Here is a 24,102-nt window from a genome sequence, read left to right on the forward strand (position 1 = left end):
TTCTGCGCGACATCGCGCAGAACATGCCACGCGCGCGTCAATCGCCATAAAAGGGTTGTTTACATCTTACTCGCCAGCTGAACACTCCATTATTTTGCCAGAGGGATGCTTCAAAAAGCATGAAGTGAGCTTGTTGAACAAAATCGGGATTTTTTGAACGAATTATATGATATTTTTTAACCGAAAAGGTATTTATGAATGGGAATAAATATGTGCTCGGTCGGTATTAATCACTCCGTTTAAGACCGCTCAGAGTCTGGGTGCTGATAATTACCCTCGCCTCCAGCTCGGGTAATTATCAGCAACCAGACTCTAAGCGGTCTTAAACGGAGTGATAAAAACCTCTCGAGCACACATTTATTCCCTTATTAAGGTCTCAAATGAACTAGGTAATAATTTTTCGAGAAATGAAATTTCTGTTTACCTTGGGGTATTTCTAAACATTGAAACTTTGGTGCTGATACCAAACAACCTGAAATACTACTTCTGTGCCTATAAAGTAGAGGGCTAGATGGCTAGACGACAGTTACATTAAAGAAAAACCACAATGTAGAATACATCATGTCTTCTATTTTCTAGTCCGTAAAATCATGTCTTGTTTACTACTGCCTCCTTAGAATAGGTTTTTATCATACATTTTGATCTAAAAGATTCAAGCAATTGGTTTAATACCCATAAAAAAGATAAATGAGATAAAAAAAAACTTCTAAAGTTGTTTAAATTTGCTATTTTTATAAGATTGAGAATTTTATGAATGCTGGTATTAAAATGCCACATGACAATATTTGATAAAATCTTCAACATTCTTGTGTCAGATATTAAGAGTTTATGAGATATCAAATACTGTGCTTTCATGTATACAGTACTGACTCAATTACATAATGTACAATTGTTTTTGTACATGTGTAATTTGTTTTATTCAGTTGCCAATATGGCCACTTCGTTTATTTTAATTACAATTAAAATGAGCTGAGCTCAGGATAGGCATATAGAAGTCCAACTTTTAATTTGTTTTACAGTACATGTATTTTCTTTTTGTTAACAATTGTGAAAATGGGAAATATTCACTCTTTTAAAAGACCCAATTTGTTGTAACTAATTTCTTTTTTCTGGTTGATTTCTTATTTTGGGGGGATATTTGTAGCTGGAACTTTGTCATTTACAAATACTATTACTTGAAATTAAAACAGAGAACAACATTCACCGGTTCATCATCGTGTTGTATTTTTGTTCGTTTTGGCTAAAATTTATTAAGACTAAAAACAGAGGACTAGAAAAATAACTCATCAATGACAAGTACATGTAAATAGAACAATACAACCAACTTTAAGTTTAAATATAAACAAAATGTTAATAAAAACCTTCCATCCCATGTTCTGCCCAGATTACGGACACACACATGTAACGTTCACTTGGCACTCACTTTAAGACTTTCGATTTCAAAAATCTTCCAAAGTAACTGGAAAAAAACTGTTTTTAAGGTAAATGCCGAGTGTTTACAAATTAAGGGCACCTGGAAGAGGACATTTGCAAAACTGGGCAATTCCACAATTAAAAAAAAGCAATGCGCGTCAAGTGATGTTATTAAAACACATAAATAAAACTGATACATTTAATCTATTCAATAAGATAAATTCAAATACATTCCCTGAATAAGATTCTTTTACATTATTTCAACTCACTCTTTTTTCTCAAAGCGCGTACAAAACGATATATAAAAAAATTCCATTTTAAATGGTAAAAATAGCAGCAACACCAATTCGGTTAGTACTAAAGTGCTTAAAAAAATATTTGCATTTGACTGTCGAACTAGAACGGCGAAGCCGCAGTGGCTCGCTGTCAAAGGCGGGAAGGGAGGCTGAAGGTAGGTTGGGGATGGGCATGATTGAAGAGGATCAGGATTCAGGATCGTGTGCCAAGGTGTAGGTGTCAGTTTTATTAAATGCCAACATGTCAACAAATGTCCTTACACGTGTGTACGTGTTCTACATAACCCGCGAGGACCGACACACAAAGGGACAACAACAAATCCGTTTAGTCCTAGGGAGTTGGGTCTAAATTTGTTGGAAATAGTCCTCTGCCGGCAGTAAGTTTGTTTGCTTAGTCTATGAGAGAGTGTTATATTACAGGGACAAAAGGAAACACAAAGCATTGTCCTCGAGAGAAAAACAAGAGTGTGTGTACATGTTCATGTATCCCATCACCACACTTCTCCCCCACCACCCCCCAAAAAATTTCTTTCTTTGGTCTTGATATAGGTGCACTTTCGTCGTCAATGTTGAGGAATACTCGATCAACTTCGTCATGTGTTTCATGATCTCAACGACAGTGTCATCGTCCACGCTTGTGAGATAGCTCCGAAAACTAAGCCAAACAGGTACACGAGCGTTTCAATATCTCGAATGCAAAATCCACCGTGATTTTCTACCGTGCAGTTCATGTCTTGCGGACCATCTTTTCCTTGGCAATGAGTTCACGGAGAAAAGCTATGCAGCCAAGCTTGCCTTGCTGTGAAGGGAACAAATGGGAAAAAACACGAAAATGAAAACTTCTGAGCCAAAAAAAAACAACAGTGCGTCATAACCAGTGGCATTGCCAGCTGGGGGGGGGGGGGGAAACTTCCCCCGGCAATATTTTGCTGAATTAAATTAAATTTATTTATCTATATATTTGGGGGGGGGGGGGGGGGGTTTGTAAAGGAAATGAAATCTCCAGCACCTCAAAAACTGACAGTAGAAGTAATACCTTCTTTTCTAACCAATTAACGGGGGGAAAAATGGAGCCACCTTTTCTGGAAAAAAAAATCCCATTTTGCACCCCACCCAAAATCTGATAAGCTAAGTTAGGTTCTGTATGGCACGATACCATTATAACGACCGCACCAACACATTAAACGATCCGATAGAATGACAGTAATTGATGTACTTTCAGTGCCCTCCGTACATCGTCTTAGTAAGGAAAAGGATACTTCTGGCTTTTGTGCGTGAATCGTACTCGAATGTGAATAACTTTTGTAAGAAGACAGTGGTTAAATCAGAAGGTCGAAAGAATCAGCTTGACTCCACCAGTCAATTGACATCCAGAAATGATTCAACACAAATGAAAAAGTGTTTTTCCCCCATTAATTAACTGACAAAATAAACACAATTCTTTTCTAAGGCATCTCGAAAAAAAAAGTTCATAAATTTACCTGAACCATATACGTTTGGTCTTTTTCCTCCATCTTGAAGTCCAGAGTATCCAGGTAACCGGTATTAATGCCGATCGTACGATGCACATCTGAGCCCTATACAGCCAAAAAAGGTCGTACAGCTTTAGATGACTAGCTTATTGTCAAAGACACAGGTAATTTGTACCTTTTTTCAAGGAGGGAAATACCAAAATGACACAAAAAAGGGAATTTGAGTTTGGTGTTCATAGTTTAATTTCGGTTGAGTTTAATTTCGGTTTTAAAAGATTTCCAATTGTAGATCGAATTCCGTGTATAGAGAAGCGTTTACCTGTACGAAGATTCTCTTCATATTGAGCAGCAAGCTGTCCATAATGATACCGAAGTAGCTCCGTAGATCTGTTATTTCCTGCCGGCTGTAGCCACGGAAATCTTCCATCATCTCCAAGCCCTGACTATCGGCGAAGGCCATCAGTTCCCGGAAGTTTATCTTCGAAAAAAAAAAACAACCAAAAATAAGTTCATCGGTTGATTTTATTTAAAAACTGATGCAATTACAATTTTCTGAAATAGTTTCCTCAGAAAGCGGGTTTTATTTTTGACGGCGTAATCAATGAAATTTGAAAAGGGTTCATATTCGTACTTCGCCATTGCCGTTGGTGTCCAGCCGTTTGAACAGTGCCTTGGCGTCACTGAAGTCATCTCCAAATAGCTGCTTCTTGTCTTCGGTTGTAAACTCCGAGTTTGGCTGTGAAAGAAGAGAATTATTTTTAAAAAATGGAAAAAAACCTTCTCGTTTAGAACCTTTCATAGAAATCAATGTTCGACTAATCGCCCGGCATGCCATTAAAACCATTCTGAGCGAGGCTGTTTCTTGGGTCAATATTGGTCAAGTGACCCATTGGGGTTTTTTTTTTTTTTTTTTTTTTTTTTTTTTTTTTTAAAGTAAACCAGGGGAAGTGAAAGGAAATTTTGACCATTTGTGACCTTTTAAACAGCAGGAGGGTTTAATAAATAAATTCGGTTTAGGGGTTGTGGGAGTGGGGGAAGACCTTGTACACAAATCTCCAAATGCAACTGCCGTGAGTTTTCTTTCTTTCCTTGCATCTTTCTTTATTACATTTCTTTACCCAGGGTATGCCCACACAGTTAAAAACTAGTTTGGGCCCTTGACGATCATGTTTAAGTTTGCTTTTCGGGGTCATTTGGAGAACACGCCCTTCGACGGTGAACTCTACATGAACCTCACTATGAAGATACATTTTGTGCCCATACTTTATAGCAGCACTAGTTTCCCGTTAATCGTCAACATCCGCGCAATAAAAGTATTAAATTACATCCACAGAAAAGCTATCTGATTGATTTACACGATCGACTTTTTCTACACTTTTGTTTTATATGTCCCCTCTTGGTTCATGTAAAGTGAAACCAAACCATAACTTGTGATAATAAATCTGTCTAAGGTTTTATGGGGTGAATGTCACATAATATTTCTTTGGTTGATGGAGGTGTGTCTATATGGGACCACTAACATCGTCTAGCTTTTATGCACAACAAACAGAAGATCGACCAAGATTTGACCTTTTTCAACTGGTTCTCAGTATTTCATATCTGCGACGTGCACGCGTGATCGCTGAAGTTCGAACTGCCTAAAGTAAGTCATAATTGAAACGGATTTTACAGTCATTCAATATCGAAAATAATGAAGGTAGAACAAAGTAAATCATCTTGGGAGTTGTCTGTGCCTTGAAAATAGTATGCCGCTTAAAAGGCCCTTATGCGACAAAATTCATGAAATTACAAGTTCATATTTAGTGGCTTTTCAAATCTAATAGATGAAGTGTCAAGGTGGATGAAGTCACACAAAATGGACAAAGGGGAAGGGGTGTGGTCTAACGAACAACAAAAATATTAATAATATAATGCGTATTTATAAAAGCGCACGTATCCACCAGTATTGGTGCTCAAGGTGCTACATCATTATTACTCTGCCCATTGGGTCAATGAAACATTCCAAATACAATCTCAGCTTCCTGGGGAGTATACAGCTCAATATGCTGCCCCTTCGGCGCCGACTACAGCTCATCAACCATAATAACCATTCACAAGATGGAGTCCGTACAGTGTTTATACGTCGGTGAAGGGCAAATAAGCCTAATGCTAAATTAACAACCATTTCTGCCCTCACAACTACCCATTTACTCTTGGTTTGAGAGATTTCAGCAATGACACATTAATATGTTCCTTGCTTAAGGCCAAGGGCACACGCACCGTATAACCCCAGGCTGGGCTTGAAACCACAACCGACAGAATTACCCACAGACCACGAATTCAATGCTCCTGATACCACGAGGCCACGGCACTCCACGGGACATTATCCACCCGGATTAGAGCAACAATAGCGAATCAGTTATACCCTTTTATAATGTATGGATAACATGAGAATACTAAAACGTTTCCCAGTATTCTACTCCAGCTAACAATACCCACCCGGATCCGGTAAAGGTCGCTCCAAGCGATTTACACAACAATAAAATTGTATGGTCGACTTGAATTCGAGTTTTGTGTGTTGAGGCCATACCTTGTTCACAGCCTTCTCGAATTCCTGCACACTGATAGTCCCGCTCTGGTCGATGTCGCTTTCTTGAAGTACCTTGAGAAACTTGGAAAACGACGTCATCAGCTTTTTATGCTTGACCCTCTTGTCCTCGAGTTTCTGCATGGCATCTCTCCGCTTTCTGTATACCATATTGATTTTGTTACTTTGTAATTTTATTAAACTTTAATAAACGACTTTTGTTGACTGGTTTGATGTAGGATATGGCCTTTTTAACATCCGAGGGGCGCATGATATGCGCCCATCTACATTTCTTGAGAATCTATCTGCCAAGTTTTGTGCTTTGGACCAGTCGGTCACAATCTCGCCCAAACTTGGATCTAGGAAACCTGACTACAAATGAAAAGGGACTATTACTTTGCCAGTTTGGTGGGTGGGAGGTCCTGCGTTTCAGACTTGTCGATATACTTCTCAAAACGTTGCACCAGTTCCTCCTTCATAACCTCCCTCTCATCACCAGCATACTGAATGAGATCAAACAAACATGGAAGTAATGATTGGTCATACAACGGGACCCAATACTTTTAAAGAAGGTACATGCATATGTATACTTCAAAGCTTCCTGTACAGGGTGAGTATAAAAAAACCCGAAACCCAAATGGCAGGACCAATTTTTGAATGAAAATATGCCTGTAGCACTTTCAAAATCTAGGATATGCAAGCCCAAACAAGGAGTTTTCTTTTAGCACAAGAATCATTCAAATCACTCATGTACTTTTGAAGTTACGGAATTTTTAACACAAACACCGTTTTAAACTTCTGTCCAGATCACAAAAAAAGGTCAGTGTTCTTTCAGCAAAACGAAAACAATTTACATGCATCCCTATGAGAATTGTTTTCGTTTTGCTGAAACAACACTTACTTTTCTGTGATCCGTGGACAGAACTTTGAAACGGTGTTTGTGTTCAAAATTCCGTAACTTGAGAAGTACATGAGTGATTTGAATGATTCTTGTACTAAGTGCTACAGGCATAACTCATTCAAAAATTGGTCATGCAATTTGGGTATCCTTTTTTTGACTCGCCCTGTACACTCAATGCACATTGGAGATCGAAGTAGGTCCAACAAAAAGAAGGCTTGTTGGAGATATGAACATTACGTAAAACGTATAGAGCACCAGTAAGACATATGAACTAGGATTTGAAAAGGCAAAAATGTAAAAACCAATTAAGGCGGTGGATTACTTAATGACACAAATATTTACTCTCAACATGTCGGCATGGTCAGTTACTCACAAGTAAAATCCCTATCGTTTTCTCGTTCTTTGGAGAGAAGCGTTCCTTGGGGTCCCAGAGTTTAGAAAGTTGCTCGAATGGCTGTAGGCGTTGTAGAAGGGAATCGTCTGGTTTCATAGACAAATACCAGCCTGAAACCAAAAAACACAAGTTACACTTGAAAATTGTACAAAAGATGTTATTTTTTTAAACAAGTATTTTGCCAGTCGTGGCCGAAACAAGTAATCGACGTTCATGCCGAGGTCTCACTTTTCTGACTATAGTGCAGCAGTCAGGCTCATTCATGAATTATTTTCCCCAACCCTGGCGAAAACACAAAATGTTTCGTGCAAACTGTTTACTTTACTACCAGTCGTCTTATCCCACCACTGATAATGAAATTCTTATACAATGTATAACCTTTCCGACAATAATACAAGCCAACTTATTAGTGTAACATGCCTTGGGCCAAACTCAGGCTAATTCGGTATTAAAAGAAAATAAACCCTGGCATTTATTGCACCGGTGAATGTCGGGACCATTTTAATCAATGACTTCAATAAATATACGACTATACAGTCAATGCGATAATATAAATTATGGGCAAGAATGGCACGTTGGGTTTGAGCGTCTTGTTAACGTTTAAGGTACGGACGACTCGCTACAAATTCAGGAAGCGAGCAATACCGTCGTAGCAATGTATTGGATAGTTGCAGAGTGGTCCTCCATCTACGTAGTAGTCCTTTGTCTTCCCATTTTTTACCTCCACTGGGCAAAATACACCTGTAAAGAGAAAAAGGTAAAACTGTCATTTTGAACATTCCAATCGTTTTCTTTAGATCGATGCCCCAATGTCACGATTAATGAAAATCGGACATAAAAAATAGTTCTCGAGAAATAAAAAAAAAAAAATAAAGAAATTCTTTCTTAGCCTTCTTGCGTTCAAAACACAGAAGGTCCACAAGAATTAAAAAACGGCTTCTCGCCGAGGCCGGCTATAGTTGCTCTCGAACCACGACGAACCTGCAACTCGTCGTGGTCAGACAAGGAGTCGCCGTGGCGAGATTCCACGGACCAATTTAGAACATATTTATTGCTTGTATACTCTATATGCTTCCGTAAAAATCAATCCACAATGATGATTTATTCTTTGTTGAAGGAATCGGGTCAAAACAACTTTAAAGTTGGTGCATGCGTGTTTTGGGGGTGTGGCACCTTGAAAATAGTTTTTCAAATTGAATTGATAATTTTCTAGCATTATATTAGTTATGAACTATCCAATGAGGCATTGCACGAAAAAAACCCGCCCACGACAAGTAATCAATTAATTAATTTCAACTTTCGAATACGCTCCTAATTCGTTTTGAATAGTGTGCGCAATTTATGAACTGAAGCGCCACTTTTTTAAACTGTATAGGTTAAAGGCCTGAAAAGTTAAACCGGCAAATTTATTGTTGCAGGACATTATATTCCTCTAAGTTTGGTTCGAAAAGAAAAATCGAACTTTTTAATAAAAAACACGTAGACCTATACTAGATACCAACTATAAGGGTGTTGACATTGAAGAAGAAAAGTGGGCAGATTAAGTAAAGACAACAAAGGCCTGCTTTGTCTATACCTGGAATACAGCCGGACATTCGAACTGCTTGTCTGATGGGCATATTGGGAGTGGTTTTGACATGGCAATACATGCAGTCCATGGTGTTCATGTTGGTCACGGTAATGCAAAGCTCCCTCTTTTTTTCCTGGTACAGCTGGTAAGGTAAAACAAAAGAGTTATGTTACCTCAAAGTCCGTTCACAACTCATCGTGGTACACTTTTATTATTCACATTGTACACACAACAAAATGTACTCACTAAGTCTCCTTTTTTAAACCTCTACATCATCATTCTTTGAATGGGCAGAATTCATCAATCTAAATATTCTCTGTCCTCCTAATTAAGAGCATTTGCAAGGGAGCATACCGGTAGTGTTTTCCGTATTGAAGAGGCAAATATAAATGACAATTCGGAAGACGTTGGGAAAAAAAAGAGATCTTCATATCTATAAAACAAAGTTCAGATTATTCGATCCACAGATTTGGATCATTGCAATTTATCGACTGAGGCGCCCTCGTAGTGACCATAACTGTTCAAACCTTTGTCAACCAGTGGTGTCATTATGAAATTTCGGGTAAACGGTCCCATTTGCAAGTGTCCCTGCGCTCGAGACCTGTTCCATCAGAAGATGGAACAGGTCTCGAGTGCAGAAGAATAAAAGGAGACTAGTAATATGGTATTATTCTTTAATATATGACCAAAAGCCCAGTGTGAGACCCCACCAGAAAACGAAAGGGTCCCATCCTGCCAACCAATGTAAATATATTTATATTTTCCCCTGTGATGCACTGTTGCACTCACCTGCTCAAATGTGAGGTCCGCATTGCCCGTCTTCTCTTTGACTCGCTCACCGAACCAGTGGAAGATCTTCTTGCCCGGATGCCAACCGTACCTCCTCAGCATGTTAGGTAGGAGGCTGAGTTTGCCAAATCTGGCATCTGGAATCAAACCACAAACCATCGTTATTACCAGTACCATTTGGTCGTACCCACCGTGCCACCATTATCAAAAGACGTCGGGGACCATGCACATATCTGTTTTAAAAGGTCCTGTGAAGACAGGTGTCGCAAAGCATTGCTGGTACGTCACTTGTCATAAATACAGTTCAGGCCTGGTCACATGGTACAAGGGCAAGGGACAAGCGAATTCATTAATTTAAGAAAGAAACGCACGCATATTGTTTAATTTTTCCTTATTCGAATGCTGATTCTGCACAGGATTGTCTCACGTACACCTGCACGAAAATATTGCACCCGTTTTTGATTGGTTCCTGAGTTAAGCACACGGCCATCTCCATCCCCCTCCTCCTCGCCCCCCCCGGCGCCCCCACTCCGGTCCCCTCCCCATCCCGCTCTTCCCACGATAATGTAATAATACGGTTTGGCCTACTCACCAAGGAAGACTTTCGTGATATCACCTCTCAGGAATGTCTCGATATCATACGAGTTATATCCAACAGCCACCAGTGCAGCAACCATTGAACCGGCACTGGCCCCAGCAAAACGTTTGATGTTTCCCCAGTAGCCAAGTTCCTCAAGGACCTGTGATTTACAAGATGAGATAACAATTATTTATAAATACACAAGACAATACCCATGTTCTTATTGGTCAAGAGCCCGTCACGTGGCCTGTTTTAAAGGGATGATAAAGACCGGCCGGCTGGTTTTTAAATACTTTTCCAGTGTCACATGAAATCTGGACTCCTATATGAAATCCCGTGCCTTTCATCGCTTTATTGGTTGAACGTGCACAATCATCACGTGGGCATGCGCAATACTACCAGTGCTTCAGTATTTCATCGTCCTAAATTCACATTACACATGCACAGCTGCATTCTGCGCCACTCGCGCGCTAATCAGGAGTTATTTACCACTATTTGCGACAGGGAAATTCAATAATATAACTAGAGGGGGTGTTTCGAAACACATAAAGTACAAGTGTTGAACAAAATCGTTGGAAATTTATAATTTTTGACTTGTGTTGACTTTTGGACCGAACCTTTTTTGATTTTTTGACCGAAAAGGTATTGACCTGGAATAAAAATGTGCTTGGCCGGTATTAAACACTATTCAAGACCAGTTGGAGTATGGATGCTGATAATTGCCCTCGCCTTTGGTTCGGGTAATTATCATCACCCATCCAGACTAAGCACACATTTATTCGCTTATAGCTATCCCTAACAGTCCTGAATCCTCCAACTTTTGCACATCTCCTTAGGGTGTTCAACCTATTTTCATAACGAAAACCAATAATCTAATGATCACTGCATACATTCACGAATGCCCCTTTCAATGAACAATGTGCCATGCAGCTATTGTTCAAAACAGCGGTCAATCCGTCTAGAGTAGGCTAAAAGTTTTCCATTGCATGCATTAACTTTATTTGCAACTAATTAAACTGTCACAGGGGATGAATCATTTGCCTAATTCTCACATAACCGAGCACAAACTGTGATTTAAGCGGCCTTTGAAATTTAGAGAGCTTGCACAGAACGCCCTCATTGCGGACAGATTTTTTGTATGACGATACAGATCGTCTAATCTTGCGAATCACAGAGGAACAATGACATATACACGACAGTGAGAACGTTCTGTGAAATCTCGCTATAGAATGCATGCTGCCACCATTTTAGTCATGTTCCCTGCATCCAATAACAGTACTGAATGATAATAATTTTGTGCAAAAACTTGGAACCAGACTATTCTTGCCTCCAGCCTCGCTTTGGTTACATTGATTTGAATGGGAACAATATCAAATGGCTGCAACATAATATTGGTCTATTAATGACAAAAGAACAGTGGCGTAAATCTGTGTCGAAGACTTGGGGTGTTGAAACGTGGAAAATTATTAAATTTCAACGGATACTGAAAAATAATTCCATTTTCAATACAATGTATCGACGTCACTTGGTCGGACCGTTAGCCCCACAAATTGTATCAGTTCGTACCGACCTTATCCCGAGAAAAAGTCCAGAGTTCCTAAGAAGCTCAACCCCCCCCCCCCCCCCCCCCCCCATAGCACGTGTGCCAGTATAGCTTGTATGCAGTGTGGCAGACACAATAGGGATTGCTATAGACTAGGCAAACTGGTTTTGTGTTAGCACAAATTTAACCACTTCAAATAGCGGCCTTCTATTGTGTCCGACATACTTAACCCAACAAAAGGCCAATGGAGTTTCTGGGAACTGGATTTCTATGCACTGCTTTTCCCGAAGTTTACAAAAATAACTAATTTTATTGGTGTTCCACGATGTTTTAATTGATCTTTTCTGTGAACAATCGATTTTCGAGATGAACTTATAACTTTGCGCTGTTTCATTAAACGCGTAAAAAAAAAGAGCATTCCGAAAAGTATCGACTTCAGATTTATACACGTTCGTATTTTGTCGTATTTTAACAAAGGTGTATTGAGGATCCGACTTGAGAGAAATATTTGAGTTTAGGATTTTTTCAGTCTCAACTCCATAAGTACCCGGTCAGTATATAACGTTGAGAAGGGAAATCCCGGCACGATAACGATATCCTTGTCGCTATTATCTAATCTCGGTACATGGAAAGCCGGAAAAGACCACGCAACTGCGGGAATTTCCGGTACACACAATTATTGTCTGGGTAAAGGCCAAGTCAATATTGATGAAGTTCGACATTCAACATTGTGACAGAACTTGACTACGACAGTGCAGCGCGACCGTGTTTAATTCCATGACACACACACATACATACCACTCCACGCTAGCACATTCCATTGTTATCTGATTCAACTTGAACCTTGTTGCATTTTTGTAATCGCTGTTAGCCAGTTGCCTTCATGTTTTCTTTGGGGTTACATTGAATGTTGCATTCCCCGTGCTATTTTCGAGTCGGGTTCCCATCCGATTTGCTGTATTTTTTTTATTATAGCAACACAATAATTATCGGCCCAAGTTTACAGTTATTGAATTATTAATTTACACACAAAATTTCGAAATGCTTGCGGGCCGGACTAAATTCATTCCGTTCTCGCGGGGTACGTAGGCTGGTTCCCGCCCAACAATCAGCACGGGTAGTGTGCGGGGAGCTAGTCTGCTCACATGTCATGCCCATGAAAGCCTTTGTGTGTGGTGTTTTTTTTTAAATGGTTACAGGCGTCCAAAAAAGGGGACTTTTTTTGGGGGGGGGGGGTATAAACTACAAGGAAAAAGAATCGAATTTGTCGAATTAAAGATCACTTTAAGTAGTTAATTTCAGTGGATATGTATAAAAACCCGGTAAAAATAGTGTCGGATCAAAGATTTTTTAAAGGGGGTGGTCGACTTGTTAGCCTGATAGCTCCATGGTTGAACTGAGCCCGGAATCGGGGGGGGGGGGGAGCACTCTCGGCAGAGGCAATGAACGAGATTTATAATATGATTGTACGAAGTTATTTCAGGAAATGTAGTCAGGATTTTTGAATAATTATGTACATTCTCAACATTGGGATGGTATCCCAACCCGAGAAACTCCTACATCAGCCCTTGATCGCATACTCTCCCGCAGTAAACTCATATTCCGTCTGCAAAATTACGAAAGAGAATCGAGAACATAACTATGCAAGTGCTCTCACAACCGATCAAATTCGGTCTTCTAATTTAGTGAGCCATAAATGTGTGCATAAATTGTCTCAGGTTAAATGAAGTACTTTGTCATCCATGACCAGATTGCAATGCGAATGTCTTAAAGATTTGCAGAATATCGGAGGAAGATATCAACGTAGAGACTCGCGATTGATGGTGTGGAGGTGGAAGTTCGGCTAGGGTTCACGGCTGGTGTAAACGATTCGGTGCCCTCTGACCTTGAGAAACGTAACGACTTTATTGACGCTGACTGTGCCGGTGCCAATCGACTAGTACATGTAGTGCACATATCAGACTGAAGTCGATGAGCCGTTGATTATGACCATAGAGCTCAGCATAATGGGTGTGTGTTTAAAGGGAAAATACAACATTTGCAAACATCAAAAAATAAAACTACCAAATCATTTTGAAATACCTTGCTGGACTGTTAGTGAATGACAGTGTAAAGCATCCTGTAAAATCATGGCACCTGGTATACTGTCATTTTCAAGAAAAGTGTTTTTTTGTATCAATTTCCAACGCTGGTCGGCCGACCAGCGTTGGAAAACACTGGCTTTTTTTCAAATACTGGCCCCAATTGACCATTGCACTTGTTTGCAATCGATTACACACCTATGAACGGGTACAAGCCAGCTAGACTAGTTCCCTGACCTTATAATTCCATTGTATGTAAACTGCTCTGTTTCTTCTTATATGGAGTCAGGGAACCAGACTACAGGAAAATGATTGTTTTTCTTGGTTTTTATAGCATTTTCGAACCCAAAACCTTAAAAAAGTCAGTGTAACTATATTTGCTATATATTTCCAACCCCCAATTCCATCCATTTCTGAAAATTACAGCAAAAGCAAATGATGTATATTTCCTTTAAAGGTACAGCGTACTTCATATTTCTTGTAATTTTAAGAGAAAACAAATCCCATCCTTTCTTCAAATTGACACTATATAATAATGATAATAATGGAGTCTTATATAGCGCAATATTATTATATTATGAAAGAAATATTAAAGACATATTATTAAAGAAAGGTAAATAAAGTTTATGAGAAACTATATATACAAGCTGTTTCACCAGATGCTTGATGATACGTTTACTTTACTTTCAGCAAGTTAAAAAAAATATTTGCTTGGGCATTTTGGAAAATGTAGAGGGGCTTTCACATTGAACTTGAGCTCGTGTTTTTATCGGCTCCTAATTGCTAGCTGGTAAAAACATTATTCTTTTGGAATTAAATTTACAAACATCCCGAGATCGTTATAAACGGAAAATTCAAACGTAGAGATCTTTAATGTCTGTAATTGTGAAATGCCTGACATCGACACTGACATAGCGGAAAGCATGTTGCAACCTGACGCCACTTTTTTCTTCATGTATCATCTCAATGAAGGTCATGCAGTCATTGCAACAATGACGATATGACATGAATCTGGGACTGAGAGACATTTTCAATTTTGTTAGGAAATACTTATACAAAAATGCCTGACTCTTCATAGACTTTGTACACAACCGCTGAAGTGACGTCAGGTTGCAACATTCTGTCCGAAAGGGCTTGATTCTTGACAAGACTCCGACCCACTGGAACATTGCCAAAAAAGAAACCAATAAAACACACGTAGAAAATGTACTAACTGGAAAAGACAAAGAAAAAGAATCTCATGCATGGGAGAAATTCCAGTTGAGAATATGTCTCAAGCTGAGTATGACGCAACCTCTAAAAAAAAAAAGGTTAGCAGACAAACCGAAAGAAACTAATCCGTGTACGACTGCCACAGCGGAATCGACACACAAACGAAATATCCGGAATTACGCGGAAGCGAAACAGGATGTTCAATAACCTGCGAAGCAATCCCTAAGAGCTCGAGGCAAGGCAAGCTAATATTGTTTCGCCTCCAATTATTCCTACCTTAATTTAAGAGAAGATAAGTTTCATTGCAAATAAACGGACACAAAAAAAGCCTTTCAAATGTCTGCGCAGTGTGCATAAGCTTAGGAAAAAAATGTTTCAACCTGACACCACTTCTGCGATTGGGTACAATATTACAAAGTCTATGGAGAGTCAAGAACATTTTCCAAGTATTTCCAAACAAAAATGGAAACATTTGTCAGTCCCAGATTCATGCCTTATTATCATTTTTGCAACGAATAACCTTCATGGAGATGATATATGAAGCAAAAATGGGGCGTCGGGTTGCAACATTTTTTCCATTATTAACGACAATTTAAGATATCGCCATAAAGTAGTTGCTCCGCACAAGTTATTGCCATGTATAAAAGTCGGGAAAATGTTTCATTACAGAAGGCCTATTCAAAATCATTGTTAACCCAATTTGAAATTGGGTGGGGTGAGAGATGGCCTAGCGGGTAAGAACACCGGACTCATTCTCTGGTGTTTCAGAGGCAACAGTCGGGCCTGGGTTCGAGCCCGGACAGTCTTGTGCCCTTGAGCAAGGGCATTATTGCTTCGTCCTTCGGATGGGACGTAAAGCTGTAGGTCCCGTGTGTTGTATAAATGCACGTAAAAGAACCCAGCAAACAGAGTTACTAAGAGAAGGGGTTCGCCCGGGTGTTTCTGGCAGTTATCCTCATACATACATGTACACCATGCGGCCACATACGCGATAGCCACAGGCGTTTGTTGTACAGAAGCTAACAGATACAGAAATGTTCCTCAGTCTCAAAATTCATTCCCCCCCCCCCAAAAAAAATAATAAATTGCAAAGACTTACCATTAATGAGGTTACATTTGGTGACAAAATAGTGAAGTTCTAACCGCGCTTAGTGTATTCATGGAGAAATAAAACATGTATTGTACAAAAATATATATACCACCTATAGCCCCATAATATGGCCAAATAGACATCTGAAAAAGGCAGCACTTTCTGATTGGCCTATAAAGAGGGTGAGAATGCTTCTTAAGCAAAAAACCCTACAAATTAAGCCTAAATGTGAAAATCAAAATTTGACAAAGTTCGACATGTTTTTGTACATGGTGGATGTGTGGCCTATGTTTACGGAGGTAGTCCAGTAAATTTGCCACATTTATGGGGCTAGGATCGAGGCAGTCCAGTAAATTGGCCACGTTTATGGGGCTATTATACCACCTAGCACACTATATAATAAGCCTATACTGACCCGAATGGCCCCCGTTGCCGCCAATCCCTTGTTGCCTCCGCCCTCGAACACGATGTTGTCGAAGCGGAGGTCATACCCGGCAAATTCCTCTTTCTGCCCCGCCGTGAGAATCCCCGACGGTGGTGCAACAACAGCGTACTTCTTTGCTCCGTAGCTGAACATGATTGTGTAGTTTATGTGTGTGAACCTTGACTTACAAGTGTTGGCCGCACACGTACACGAAATAGCACTGACAAACGAAAATTCTGGAGTTGTCCAACCACAATTGCGGACGATCAATCCGGGTTGAACCAGTTACATGTACATGTACATGTATGTTGACCCGCCAAGCCGCTGAATATCCTGGCTGCTGTCGCGATGTCTTTCATATGAAATCCTGCACCTTGAGTAACATTCCAGAAATCATTGGAAGAGCTTCAATGATCGGAACAGCTGCGAACGGTGGCCTGAGTCCGATTCATTCATTCGGGGTTTTTTTACGAAGAGAGTGATGTAAACCATGTATGTATTTACTGTGTATTGTCCCGAGAGTTGAGCAACAAAAATCACGTGTAGCTGGGAATTTCCCTCACTTTGCCTCTTTCTGCTAAATGAAAGTATACACGCGTATTAAGCACCTTTCCGGAAAGCGTACGATAAGTGGTGGTGACTCAGATTTGTTGAGCTGAAAAGTCATTTACTTTTCGCCATACCCAAAAACTCCATACAAGAGATGGTCATAACTTTTCTCAACTGATTCACTTATAAATGTATATTAATTTTATTTAAGTCACATAGGTTTTTCCTGTTACCGTATTAACACTTCGAGCTTACAAATTCCCTGGAATGGGCAAGTTGTTATTGAAAATGGGCCAAAGTGACCTCGAAAAAGGTCAGTTGGGAATTTCCTTTTTTTAATTTCCCATCTTTCTGCCAAATAGAAAGTACGTTTCTGTGAAGCGAAAGAATATAGAAAAAAACACATGTTTCCGGTATATTTCAACATGACTTGGTTGCAGGGGCGTAAATCCGGGGGGGGGGGGGGGGGGGGTGGATTGGGGTTATATACCTCCCCACACTTTTTGAGGGGAGGGATAGTGTATTGTATCACCCCCCCCCCCCACCTTTCCGTGGTGAGAAACAATAAAATGCGGATATTATGGTATTTTTGCGAACTTTTCAACAACCAAAATGTATTCCATAATACTGAAAAGGGATATAAAGTACATTATCAGGTGAAGGGGCGTAATTATGTATAAGATGTACATCTGTGCCATGAACAGCGCCCTCTAGTGTCAAGTGGTGTCTAGCATATTTCTACTCCCCCTGAATGGGATGCCAGTCCATCGCAGGATTACTCACCAGCTAATGCCGGTATCCATTTATACTCCTGGGTGGAGAGGGGCAAGTGGGGGTGAAGTGCCTTGCCCAAGGACACAATATATGGCCAGCGGCTGGATTCGAACCCCGGACCCTCTGATCATGAGTCACGAATTGTAACCACTAGGCCACACACTCCCCCTTCAATTTCACATTTGCACCAGTATATTAGATTCCATTTTTGGTGCGTAACGGTGAGGCGTAGGTACCGAGATAATCGTTACTGAACGAAATAGTTCCATGCTCTCAACTGCTAGCAAGACTAGTTCCCACGCAATCTTGGAAGAAAGTGACATTAAAAATATTCACCAAAAATTTACGATTTTGAAGTTTCCGTCGTAACCAGATATTATTTTTTAAACTCACATAACGGTTAATAGTGATGAAATCTTTTCAAAAATGGTATAGTGTAAGACATTGCCCATCATTCAATTTTAAATGATCATTTACAAAAAAGTAAACCGCTGCATTATTTCTTATATAATTTCATCGACATCACCGTGGGCGTTGTCTGCTACAGAAAAAGGCTCCATCGTCTACAGGAAACAATTTCCTAACCATCGCGAGGAAATGATGGCAATTCCTCTTTTCTCGAAAGTGACAGCATACTAGTGACTTCACAATCAAGTACTTTACAATATTTTACGATTTGTTTCACAGTTTCATTTGTGAATATTTGCAAATGGTGTCTATTACCTTGAAGATTTCATTTTACTTTATCATGTTTGGTTTGATTTGACCATGGTTTGACGAGGTTTGTTTTGTGTGGGTTTGGTCGGGTGGGTTGGGTTGGGTTTGGTTTGGTTGTGAGAGGTGGGGTGTGGTGGGATGGGAAGGGGTGGGCTTTCGGCTCCAATCGCTTTGGCTTGGATTCCTTTGGTTTAATCAAAATGTCTGAATTTGGCATTTGATTTTGGACATGCATGTACCTGATTCAGACCCCCACCCCTAGTGGCTGCGCGCACCCAAGGGGGGGGGCCCTCGGGGGGCTTGAGCCCCCCCCCCTCCCCCAGATGTTGTCATTTTTTTTCTTTTTTGGTATATTTGTTTAGTCCCACGATTTGGCCTTGGTGATACGAATGTGGCCTGTTTCCGAGTAGTATAATAGGGGTGTAAGTGGCGCCACCAACGTCAAAATAGGCCGCCCCTAAAAAAAAACCCCCAATTTGTTTTGAAAAAATTCAACTTTTAACAAATCCTTGGTGCGCCACTGCTACCCCCACAGTATTGAGTCCTATTGTTTGTTGTTTTGGGTCACTACCTGTTCGACAAATAACCGGCGAATGAACTTCTTTGCGGAACAAACAGCCTTTTGGGGGCTACGGCGACAAAAAAACCCGATCACCTCTTTACCGAATAGAGATATGCCCTTGGGCATCTATATTGCCTTGCAACTGTCCAAGAAGGGCGTGACGGGGATCACAAAGGGAGTAGTATTCCAGAAATCCTTGACACAAGTGACGTAGGGGCTCTATTATGTGCCACAAATCTGACTGACCAGCCATAATAAAGACTTTCAAGTAGTTTTTTTTTCTCGTGCGATCCTTTCGGTTCACTGAGTTTGTACCATCATCTGTGACGATTGTTGAGGGCGGAAATTTCCTCTTCTTTGACTAAATTCTGCAGTCCTTTGAGTTGTATAATGAGGAAAACAAAAGGGGGTAGAACAAGAAAAACCTTGAAATGGATAAAAACTTTTGTAAACAAATAAAGGTGACACTAGACCCTGTGGGAGAACAGCAAGCTGTCGATCCGATAATATTCACATACGTGACCGCAATACCAAGTAATGTGTTCGCATCTTATATCAGTCTTGTAAATTGACATGTTTAGTGTTTTTGACGTTGATGTACGACACCATGCTTGAATACAAGAGCCTGAAGTTAAAAAGTCACGCGGCGGCCCTCCTTTACGGGTTGCCCTTTCACCTTCTGCGAATCGGTGGAATAGTTTCTAAGCAAATTTAAACCATTCCGAGAAAGCACTTATGTTGGAATTTTATCCTGGTTTTCTTCAAGTAGAATCGAGAAAAAAATGAAGTGGTGAAGGGTAAAAACGACTTTCATTTACGACCCTTCAAATCCGGCACCGTCGTTTTTAGGCCTCCTTACGCTAGATGTGCATGTTTGTTTTCATTTCGTCTAATCTTGGCGAGACGAATGGCAAGAGCATGACCCGCGATATATTGAGTATACTGTAGCTCAGAGGCCGTACTCTAGCTTGCACTCGGTGAAATCACATGATTTCAAGATGGAGAAAGGGTTAACACTCAGCCAACGTTTTCCAAACTTAAACGCCTTTTTTTCGTAAATTCTGTTGTTTTTTTAATAGGATGAATGGAGGAAACTATGATCTGTAACTTATTTACGTATTTCCAGATCATCTGTCTTTTGAGAATGGCCATATCTCGGCAGCCATAATTATTGTGCATGTGTTGCAGAGCCAGGTTTCAGTTGTAAATTGTCATGTATTAGATTCCCCTTAACAACTCCAGTTTTAGTTTAGATTGTCCCCTTCTCTCTTGTTAGTGTGTGTCCCTGTTTGTTTATTCGTAGAGCAAGCCCACGGTCAAGCCACATTCAGTGCAGCCGACCAGCAGTGAAGTGTGCACATGTGCATGTATGTTCCGTTTTCATCCTCTTAACTAGAGTGGTGTATTTCTTGTTTTGTCTGCTATGAGTCAATGCTTTCGGTTAAAGTGTACTGTAAAGTTGATGTATGTACTATTTTTTTTTTAAATTATCGATGTATTTTTCACAAGGAGTATGGAATACTCCTTGTCTTCTTTTTGAATTGAAATGAATTGTATCGAATTGAAATGGAAAGCCCTGAGATGATTTTCCTTGTTGAACCAAAATTGCGTTTCCAAAACATCGCTCGGTCAACACGCAATTTTGTCAGTCACATTGCAACCTCGCTATAGCAGCGACCGATCAGTGATGTAACATGACTACAGTAATGTTACACAAAACAAGACTGACTTTCCGTCCGGGCTAGCCAAAGCTTGCTATTTCAGATTGTTAACTTAGGTAACTGAAAACTGGGTCTTCGTCACAGGAAACAACTAGACTTACAGATAAAAAGTATTAAAAACTAGAGAGTGGGTTCGTGTACGAACACTGAAGCATGCTTCGTGTGTTTGTGGAGAGGAAATGTTGTCCGATTGGGTGAACTGATATGTGTATATAGTACCTAATAGTAGAACACGTGTAAATACATACAAGTTATTAATGGAAGCGACTACCGCAAATGTGGCCACACACATTAACTAAAACTCACAGGCTAGAAGATTTATACCGAAACAAAAAAAATTATTAAAAACAGAATCAACATTTCACAAACAAGTCAAACATTTAAACCTGAACTGAAAATGTATGGATTTTAATGTAAGTTTAGATTAATAAGGCCAAGAAGAAAATAACTTCTGCCTCCGATTACGCCTACAAATGCCTTTCACAAATGGGTCGGTACTCGATCGGTAGTTCGGAAAAGATTTTTTTTATTTCACTAATTTTTGTTTGTGCTGATTGAATGGAGCATAGAGAAAGGAATCATGCGTATTATTGTGCCTGAATTATTTTCATTCGCGCCACGTAACGACACTGTGTTTCTCCAAATAGCACTAGTATGCAAACCAAGCTCTACACAAACATCCCATATCTATGTTTCTCCCAATTCACTACTGTATGCAAACCATGAAGCCGGCGCACAAAACATCCTGTATCCCCATGTGTTACCTAATAGCACTAGTGTAGGCCTACGCGAATCCAGCGCAGCGTGGATTTCTCGCAATACGTAGTGAATAAAGCCCTCGAACTACAGCTAAAGCTATCAACATCAGATGGCGCCGCAAGACATTGTACCAAAGAATTCGCTCTTTCCACACTTCCGCCATGGGCATGCACAGCCTCGATCTGGCAACTTTACACAATAAAAATAGCTGGCTCAGTGATTCCCGTGTCGGGGTTCAGATCACTGAACCGGCTATTTTTATTGTGTAAATTTGCCAGATCGAGGCTGTGCATGCCCAATAGCGGATTGTGAAAAGAGGGAATAGAGGATTCAAGGCAAACAAGTCTCATATTTGTTAAAGTTTTCTTAGGCTTTCAATTATAACGCCAACCTCCACATGTGCAAGCGCTTTCAATTGTCGAAACTACGACGGATCATGAAGTCGGAAAATGAAATCAAAGAAAAAGGTTGTGTTAAATGTTTTTCTTGGTCCGAGCAAAACACAGGGGCATTTTGTCAAAGAACCACACGGAATTATGTGCATGCGCTGCCTTTGCCAATATGGCGCCTAGTGACCAACCTCTGTAAAGCAGGATCACCAGAATTCCTGTTGTTAAGAAATGCCCGAGTACAATGATCCTCGAAAAGCTGCCCACAGTGCGTGCCACTAAAGCCCAGTACACAATGAAGGGACATGTTCCATAAATCAATCGTAAATATAGCTATTCCCGGTGCCCTTTTACTCTGCAACTTAATAGGCCATGCATTTCAAACAAGATATACGCGACGGAGGGACCCCACCTCTTTTGTGTTGGTGACATTGTGTTCTCGGAGTTCCAGGCGCCGGAAGCATATACATTGTACATTGTACTAATGTTAAAGTAACCGGGGGAACTTGTATTTTTTTTAAAAAGAGCAAAGCCCTCTTGCATTCTTTTAAATAAAATCGCATAATATTGGACTCCCAATGTAGCTGGGGATCATGAGTTTATTCATCAACCACGAGATGGCCGCGCAAATGCCTCCACAAAACATGATGAGCGAGGAAGGTTTAAAAAGAAGTGTATAGAGGGAGGGGGGGGGGTCTAATTTGTCCGATTTTCCTGGCTGTAATCCTACTCGACTCAAGTCTCCTGTTTAATAGAAACAAAAAAAGTAAAATTTCTTTGAAATTTGAAAATATCAGTTTCAATTTGGAATCGCATTAACTCGAGACACTATCAACGACGGTTGAAACATAATATTCGAACTTATGGAGGAATAAAGTTAATGTGAGCCTGAGCCATCATCTCATGCGAATGCCTCATACCAAGTATAGGCTTAAGAACAATGCATTTTGTTGATTTAGCACAGTACTTAGTATTGATCCATACATTTTCAACGATAACCAAAGGGAATGTCAAGTGGCTTTAAATACAAGTCCGCTGCTTCGGCTCTGCGATTCGGTGTATCTGTTCCTTCCTCCATGGTGTACCGTAGTATACCGTTGTTGAATGGTATATTCAACATTGTGGATACAAGTATAAGTCCATCCTCCCATGGAGAATTAAGAAGGCACACGCACCCAAACACTGAAATAAATACATGCACATTGTACATTTTTAGAAATTGCCTCCAATGGCTGCTGTCCCTTTCTATAACTGTTGGAGGTCTGTAACTTGTCCCCTTCAATCTACCATCTGATAATTGGTATCGACACCCCTGACTGTGAAAAATTGCACCCGCATTTCATTGCATTGCGGGTACATGCTGAAAGCTGAAAGCACACCCGCTCACAATAACACTTCTTGGAAATGAGAGCGTAGGGCCTATACTCTACTCTTGACCTTTTGTACACCACGTGGTAATGAGAGACGTTCGATGGATGCAATACATATGCTGGGAATAAAAGTTAAAACACCGAAAAACATTTCAAATAAAAAAGAAAATGTTGTTCATGTTCATGACGTCGAATACCACACTGTTTCGCACTTTTGTTTACCGCGTTTCAAGTATCAGTTTTGACATTGAAGAGCGAACGGGAAAAAAAGCACTTTTGAGATCACTTTGCACTGTTACTTTGTGTTAGAAAAAAGAAGAAACTCGCTATTAAATAGCAGTCTTTCCTCTGGTGTGTCTGTCTTGTCTAGTAACGAGCTACTTGTCACTCCAGATCATGATACGGTGGCAGTACGTCCAGTAAATTGGCCCATATTTTGTTTAAATGGTTGCAATGACTCGTCTACTGGGAAACTTATAAAATGTGATCACAAACGTACGCATAAATAAAACTCATACCCGAATCGCCCCCGTTGCTGATAGGCCCTTGTTCCCTCCGCCCTCCAACACGATACCATCGTAGGGGAAGTCATATCCTCCGAGTTCCTCCTTCTGTTCAGCCGTGAGAATCAGTGAGTCGTCGGCCGAGGAAGAAGCAGGAGAGACCGTGACTGGACGCATCTCGCTCGTGGAAGCCCCACTGTACCCTCCGGCACCATCGCCAGTCTCACCATCCGGTCGTTCTGCCATTTCTGGCCTGTACTTTGAACTTGACATTGACAGTGTTTGAAGTCGCTTGTAGGAAGTAATTAAGTAAATTTGCTTTTTTACAGTACAGCTTATATTCAAGTACCTAACACGCACACTGAGTACGTATGCAACACGAGATGCCTGAAGCGTCCCGCTGGCTTGAATGATGGTAACGTGTACC

General features: G+C 40.4%; 1 protein-coding gene across 2 annotated transcripts; it reads right to left on the reverse strand.

The window, feature by feature from the left end:
* Positions 1-1,199: 1,199 nt before the first annotated feature.
* On the reverse strand, positions 1,200-24,070 carry LOC119744725. Of its 2 annotated transcripts, none has more exons than XM_038220803.1 (12): positions 23,691-24,070; positions 9,994-10,141; positions 9,402-9,538; positions 8,619-8,754; positions 7,688-7,783; positions 7,022-7,152; positions 6,144-6,250; positions 5,751-5,907; positions 3,813-3,917; positions 3,501-3,659; positions 3,191-3,286; positions 1,200-2,508 (listed from the first exon to the last, which is right to left on the reverse strand). In XM_038220803.1, the coding sequence occupies exons 1-12, from the start codon at positions 23,946-23,948 to the stop codon at positions 2,437-2,439; spliced, it is 1,602 nt and encodes a 533-aa protein (XP_038076731.1). In that variant the 5' UTR covers positions 23,949-24,070; the 3' UTR covers positions 1,200-2,436. The 2 variants fall into 2 exon arrangements, with proteins under 2 accessions (XP_038076731.1, XP_038076732.1); XM_038220804.1 differs by lacking the exon at positions 23,691-24,070 and adding an exon at positions 16,323-16,829.
* Positions 24,071-24,102: the final 32 nt, after the last annotated feature.

The sequence above is a fragment of the Patiria miniata genome, unplaced genomic scaffold, assembly GCF_015706575.1.
Source record: "Patiria miniata isolate m_02_andy unplaced genomic scaffold, ASM1570657v1 HiC_scaffold_7, whole genome shotgun sequence".
Lineage (NCBI taxonomy): Eukaryota > Metazoa > Echinodermata > Asteroidea > Valvatida > Asterinidae > Patiria > Patiria miniata.